At 45.8% G+C, this 7,500-nt stretch overlaps 1 protein-coding gene across 2 annotated transcripts in view; it reads left to right on the top strand.

The window, feature by feature from the left end:
- The window catches only part of LOC308333364 (uncharacterized protein), a 32,750-nt gene extending 29,563 nt beyond the window's left edge, over positions 1–3,187 (top strand). For both annotated transcript variants that reach the window (XM_080789731.1, XM_080789730.1), the window contains one exon: positions 2,613–3,187. In XM_080789731.1, the coding sequence (XP_080645857.1) occupies positions 2,613–2,662 (50 nt within the window). In that variant the 3' untranslated portion in view covers positions 2,663–3,187. The remainder of the gene's footprint in view (positions 1–2,612) is intronic.
- Positions 3,188–7,500: the final 4,313 nt, after the last annotated feature.

The following is a 7,500-nucleotide window of genomic DNA, read 5'->3' as shown; positions in this document are numbered from 1 at the left end:
ACTTAAAACAAATAAATTATAAATAAACTATAGCGTTTATTAATTATTATACACTATAGCCCTGCTCTAATGGACTTGGGCACACAGGGCCGGATTTACCCTCCCAAGGGCCCTCAGGGGCCCTCAGGCTAGACAAAAAATGCAGGCAGACAGACAGACACCAACCTTAATCCGGTCGTTTTAACGCACCCCTCACCAACCTTAATCCAGGCGTTTTAACAGACCCCTCACCAACCTTAATCCGGTCGTTTTAACGCACCCCTCACCAACCTTAATCCAGTCGTTTTAACACACCCCTCACCAACCTTAATCCAGTCGTTTTAACGCACCCCTCACCAACCTTAATCTGGTCGTTTTAACGCACCCCTCACCAACCTTAATCCGGTCGTTTTAACGCACCCCTCACCAGCCTTAATCCGGTCGTTTTAACTCACCCCTCACCAACCTTAATCCGGTCGTTTTAACGCACCCCTCACCAACCTTAATCCGGTCGTTTTAACGCACCCCTCACCAACCTTAATCCGGTCGTTTTAACGCACCGCTCAACCAACCTTAATCCGGTCGTTTTAACGCACCCCTCACCAACCTTAATCCGGTCGTTTTAACGCACCCCTCACCAACCTTAATCCGGTCGTTTTAACGCACCCCTCACCAACCTTAATCCGGTCGTTTTAACGCACCCCTCACCAACCTTAATCCGGTCGTTTTAACGCACCCCTCACCAACCTTAATCCGGTCGTTTTAACGCACCCCTCACCAACCTTAATCCGGTCGTTTTAACGCACCCCTCACCAGCCTTAATCCGGTCGTTTTAACGCACCGCTCAACCAACCTTAATCCGGTCGTTTTAACTCACCCCTCACCAACCTTAATCCGGTCGTTTTAACGCACCCCTCACCAACCTTAATCCGGTCGTTTTAACGCACCCCTCACCAACCTTAATCCGGTCGTTTTAACTCACCCCTCACCAACCTTAATCCGGTCGTTTTAACGCACCCCTCACCAACCTTAATCCGGTCGTTTTAACTCACCCCTCACCAGCCTTAATCCGGTCGTTTTAACGCACCCCTCACCAACCTTAATCCGGTCGTTTTAACGCACCCCTCACCAGCCTTAATCCGGTCGTTTTAACGCACCCCTCACCAACCTTAATCCGGTCGTTTTAACTCACCCCTCACCAGCCTTAATCCGGTCGTTTTAACGCACCCCTCACCAACCTTAATTAATTACAGAAACAGTAAAACGCCATTAAAACAATTAACAAATAACGCATAATTATTTTTAATGTATTAATAAATCAGTTAAAGTCCCAGCCCTACTTCATCTCTTTATCTACCTTCTACTAACGCTGTCCTTCCCCTCTCTCTCTGTGTGTGTGTCTCTATGTCTCTCTCTCTCTCTCTCTGTGTGTGTCTCTATGTCTCTCTCTCTCTCTCTCTGTGCGGTACAGACGTGGAGGTTCTAATTGGTTACTTCAGTGACAAAGCATGGTATGTTAACCCTTTACCTTCTCTACCTCCATCCATCCCTCCATCCCCCTCCCCTCATCCCCCCCACGCTCTGAATGGAGGGAGGCGTTGCATGGTGGGAGGGGTTCAGAGTGGGAGGGGCTCAGAGTGGGAGGGGCTCAGAGTGGGAGGGGCTCAGAGTGGGAGGGGCTCAGAGTGGGAGGTGCTCAGAGTGGGAGGTGCTCGGAGTGGGAGGGGCTCAGAGTGGGAGGGGCTCAGAGTGGGAGGGGTTCAGAGTGGGAGGGGCTCAGAGTGGGAGGGGCTCAGAGTGGGAGGGGTTCAGAGTCGGAGGGGCTCAGAGTGGGAGGGGTTCAGAGTGGGAGGGGCTCAGAGTGGGAGGGGCTCAGAGTGGGAGGGGTTCAGAGTGGGAGGGGCTCAGAGTGGGAGGGGCTCAGAGTGGGAGGGGTTCAGAGTCGGAGGGGCTCAGAGTGGGAGGGGTTCAGAGTGGGAGGGGCTCAGAGTGGGAGGGGCTCAGAGTGGGTGGGGTTCACCTGTCTGTCTGTCTGTCTGTCTGTCTGTCTGTCTGTCTGTCTGTCTGTCTGTCTGTCTGTCTGTCTGTCTGTCTGTCTGTCTAATCTACCCTTCCTTCTTCTGTAAGCCATCTCTCTTGTTTTATTCCCCCTGTGCGTGTGTGCAGGCATGCGTGCGTGTGTGCAGGCATGCGTGCGTGTGTGCGTGCGTGCGTGTGAGAGAGAGCATAGTATTTTTTTTGTTATGTATTCATTTTAATTCTCTTTAAATCCATAAAGTGGTTTTGGCTTGTTTTATATAGAAACATGACCAATAAAAGCAACGCACACTGTAGGTACATGAGAAAATAAAATGTACTTCTTCATTTTGCACTTTTGAGTATATATTTAATTATCATGTTTAAAAGCAAACACTCCAGTATACTTTAACTCAAGTAGAAATGTGCAACTTTTACTCACAGTAAAGTCATTTTTGAGCATTAATTATACTCTGAAATATTAGACCGTTATACTTTACTGACGTTGAGTACTCTGTCCACTGATTGGTCACAACCCTGCGTGTCCTCTGATTGGCCTCTCTCTCTCTCTCTCTCTCTCTCTCTCTCTCTCTCTCTCTCTCTCTCTCTCTCTCCAGCCTCAGATATTATTCCCGTCCATCATGGAACCTCAGGGCAGACTGACTGAAACCACCTTGAACTACGACCTCTGAACGACCTTCAACTACGACCCCAGAAGAGCCTCCTTTCACCTTCATCCATCTTCAACCGCTTATCCGTAGTCGGGTCGCGGGGGGCAACAGCTCCACCAGAGAGCTCCAGACTTCCCCTCTCCTCCAGAGCAACATTAGTGACTTCCTCCTGGGGGATCCTGAGACGTTCCAAGGCCAGTTGAGTCCATGTGTTTCCTCCATCTGGTCCTTGGTCTGCCCCGGGGGTCTCCTCCCAGTGGAGATATAATCCATCTGGTCCTTGGTCTGCCCCGGGGGTCTCCTCCCAGTGGAGATATAATCCATCTGGTCCTTGGTCTGCCCCGGGGTCTCCTCCCAGTGGAGATATAATCCATCTGGTCCTTGGTCTGCCCCGGGGTCTCCTCCCAGTGGAGATATAATCCATCTGGTCCTTGGTCTGCCCCGGGGTCTCCTCCCAGTGGAGATATAATCCATCTGGTCCTTGGTCTGCCCCCGGGGTCTCCTCCCAGTCACCAACTCTCCACTATTGTAACGAACGTCTATGTGTATATATATATATATATATATATATATATATATATATATATATATATATATATATATATATATCCACAACTGTAATGACCTGCTGTATTAAGGACAAAATGTCTTAATTATTGTCTTAATTATGTATTATGCGTGGATCGCCTTAATTTGATGTTTATTGTATTTTATTTTATTTCATGTTTTTCTTTTTTTTTGTTCCGTTTGGAGTAAACCAAACAAAGACTCCTCAGTGTCAGGTGGTGGGGAAACCCCGCCCCCAGGTGGTGAGCTGATGTCCTGCTGCTTTTCAGGGGAGAAACCCCCCCCCCCCCCCATTCCCATTCCAAACGGATCCAACCTAGTGATTAATATATAATTCATATAATAATAATATCATGTTCTAACACAGTGGTTCCCAAAGTGGGGTCCCTGAGGGGGTTCAAAGACCCCCAGGGGTTCCTGAGGGGGTTCACGGACCCCAGGGGTCCCTGAACATGCATCCACCCATCTTCAGCTGCTTATCCGTAGTCGGGTCGCAGGGGCAACGCTCCACCAGAGAGCTCCAGAGCATCATCAGTAACGGGTTGAAAAGCTGCAGTCACTCAGAATAGAGCACTGAAGTCCTGACGTAACTCGCCCATCCCGACGATTCCCCTCGTGGTTCGCGGAAGTAATTTCTCTATGGAGAATAACATGGGGTCTACTATAAGCGTTGTGGTCCAAAATAAACAAGCTGTCTCGGCGTTATTGTTAGGGAGGTGTCTCTGTATCGTTTGCAACAGTCAGTCACTCATATATGATACAGTCTGCTTCTAGCGAAAATATAACTAATTCAGCAGCAGTAACATTAGCGTTTTCTCTCAGTCAGTTGATTCTTCATATCCATATGAGTGAAGCGGCCGGGGTGACATGTTTATTTTTCAAACACAGTTGTTATATGAGGCGATCTAAAATGGCCTCAATGGGGATTTCAATGCAACTAAACAAATACATGAACCTGGGGACTGACGCCCTCTACTGGAAGTGACGTCAGACTTCGGTGCTCTATAGTGTCCAACCAACTGGACGCTTATTGGGTCCACTTGGTTAAGAGCCCAACACACCTGTCTGTCTGTCTGTACTGTAACTGTCTCACTCTCTGATTCCAACTGTCTCACTGCTTTCTATCTTTGAGTTGTTATTATTATTATTATTATTCTTATGTTATTATTTTCCAGGTTTAATGTCTGTCATTTTAATTAATTTATTTAGTGCAAAAACTGCTGACAAAAGTTGAACTGTTCTGTTCTACTATTATGTGTGTGGGGGGGGGAAAGTAAAAAAATATAAATAAATTAGATAGATAGATAGATAGATAGATGGATAGATATCGATATGTATATGTATATATATAAACCATGTGAAATAATATATGCATAAGACTGTGTCAGTCTGAAGAAGCACTTTAACAAAGATGTGAAATGAAATGAACGGACATTTTGGGGGAAAACGTAGATTTAGTTTTTGTGTTTTGATTGTTTTTGTTTTGTTCATTATTGTTTATTTGCTGCTGTTGCCTCTAAGATAATCTAGCATCTGTTATGAACTGTTATTAGAGAAATATTATATTACGGTTAAACTGCTTCTCAATGTCTGGTTTGTGGGTCCATTTGGTTCCACGTGTTACACTCTCAGAGTCACAGACCCGTAAGGGTCCATTTGGTTCCATGTGTTACACTCTCAGAGTCACAGACCCGTAAGGGTCCATTTGGTTCCATGTGTTACACTCTCAGAGTCACAGACCCGTAAGGGTCCATTTGGTTCCATGTGTTACACTCTCAGAGTCACAGACCTGTAAGGGTCCATTTGGTTCCATGTTGTGTTACACTCTCAGAGTCACAGACCCGTAAGGGTCCATTTGGTTCCATGTGTTACACTCTCAGAGTTACAGACCCGTAAGGGTCCATTTGGTTCCATGTGTTACACTCTCAGAGTCACAGACCCGTAAGGGTCCATTTGGTTCCATGTTGTGTTACACTCTCAGAGTCACAGACCCGTAAGGGTCCATTTGGTTCCATGTGTTACACTCTCAGAGTCACAGACCCGTAAGGGTCCATTTGGTTCCATGTGTTACACTCTCAGAGTCACAGACCCGTAAGGGTCCATTTGGTTCCATGTGTTACACTCTCAGAGTCACAGACCCGTAAGGGTCCATTTGGTTCCATGTGTTACACTCTCAGAGTCACAGACCCGTAAGGGTCCATTTGGTTCCATGTGTTACACTCTCAGAGTCACAGACCCGTAAGGGTCCATTTGGTTCCATTCTGAGCCCAGACCCTACATTGAGAAACTGCCTACAACTAATTTTAATTCCTGACTCTGTCATTGGGTTAATCAGCGAAATGTTTCCTCACAATCATTGGCTGTTTTATATCCTCTCTCTCTCTTATTGGCTGCAACGCCTGTTAAAGTAGCGCCTCATTGGCCAAAGGGATAATGTGTCGCCCTGCCGCCATTGGCCGAGGCGTCTGTGAGACGCCCGAACGCTCCAATAAAAATGAACCGCAACGAAGACGACTGATTGGCTGCTTCTGTTTCTGTCTGTCTGTCTGTCTGTCTGTTCGTCTGTCTGTCTGTCTGTCTGTCTGTTCGTCTGTCTGTCTGTTCGTCTGTCTGTCTGTCTGTCTGTCTGTCTGTCTGTCTGTCTGTCCGTCTGTTCGTCTGTCTGTCTGTCTGTCTGTCTGTCTGTCTGTTCGTCTGTCTGTCTGTCTGTCTGTCTGTAATTCTTTTGGTGTTTTAAGCATCATGTTATACTTTAGCTGTTGAAAAATAGCAGTGGCGTGCTAAGAGCTTGTAGATTCTCTATTTTTGAAAAATCGTGAAATCGTGGCGCAAATCTTTGAATATATATTCTTTCAGAGCGAACGTTTTTAACTGGAACAACATAGGCCTATTTTCAGATAAAGGAAAGGAAAGGTACTATGTTTACCCATGAGGGTAAACTGGTCTAAGCTCAAGAAGATGGGGCTCGGCGGCCAAATACATATCATTTTGGGGTTCCTTGACATTAAATAGTTTGAGAACCACTGATTATAGAATCATGAGGTTTTTCAGAAAACTGTCAGGATTTAGAAAGCATGTTTTCTTTTTTAGAACCTTCCATGCAGTCAAACAATGAATGAGATGGTGGGAGATTTGGTGACATGTTCTACAGTTCTAGTATTGCGGAAATTGCGGAAATTGAGAAATTGCGAAAATTGACCCGTAAGGGTCCATTTGGTTCCATGTGTTACACTCTCAGAGTCACAGACCCGTAAGGGTCCATTTGGTTCCATTCTGAGCCCAGACCCTACATTGAGAAACTGCCTACAACTAATTTTAATTCCTGACTCTGTCATTGGGTTAATCAGCGAAATGTTTCCTCACAATCATTGGCTGTTTTATATCCTCTCTCTCTCTTATTGGCTGCAACGCCTGTTAAAGTAGCGCCTCATTGGCCAAAGGGATAATGTGTCGCCCTGCCGCCATTGGCCGAGGCGTCTGTGAGACGCCCGAACGCTCCAATAAAAATGAACCGCAACGAAGACGACTGATTGGCTGCTTCTGTTTCTGTCTGTCTGTCTGTCTGTCTGTTCGTCTGTCTGTCTGTCTGTCTGTCTGTTCGTCTGTCTGTCTGTTCGTCTGTCTGTCTGTCTGTCTGTCTGTCTGTCTGTCTGTCTGTCCGTCTGTTCGTCTGTCTGTCTGTCTGTCTGTCTGTCTGTCTGTCTGTCTGTCTGTTCGTCTGTCTGTCTGTCTGTCTGTCTGTAATTCTTTTGGTGTTTTAAGCATCATGTTATACTTTAGCTGTTGAAAAATAGCAGTGGCGTGCTAAGAGCTTGTAGATTCTCTATTTTTGAAAAATCGTGAAATCGTGGCGCAAATCTTTGAATATATATTCTTTCAGAGCGAACGTTTTTAACTGGAACAACATAGGCCTATTTTCAGATAAAGGAAAGGAAAGGTACTATGTTTACCCATGAGGGTAAACTGGTCTAAGCTCAAGAAGATGGGGCTCGGCGGCCAAATACATATCATTTTGGGGTTCCTTGACATTAAATAGTTTGAGAACCACTGATTATAGAATCATGAGGTTTTTCAGAAAACTGTCAGGATTTAGAAAGCATGTTTTCTTTTTTAGAACCTTCCATGCAGTCAAACAATGAATGAGATGGTGGGAGATTTGGTGACATGTTCTACAGTTCTAGTATTGCGGAAATTGCGGAAATTGAGAAATTGCGAAAATTGCAAATTGCGGAAATTGCAAATTGCGGAAATTGCGGAAATTGCAAAT

This window comes from Protomyctophum bolini (genome assembly GCF_963924005.1).
Source record: "Protomyctophum bolini genome assembly, chromosome: 18".
Lineage (NCBI taxonomy): Eukaryota > Metazoa > Chordata > Actinopteri > Myctophiformes > Myctophidae > Protomyctophum > Protomyctophum bolini.
This window is presented reverse-complemented; position numbering and strand designations above follow the sequence as displayed.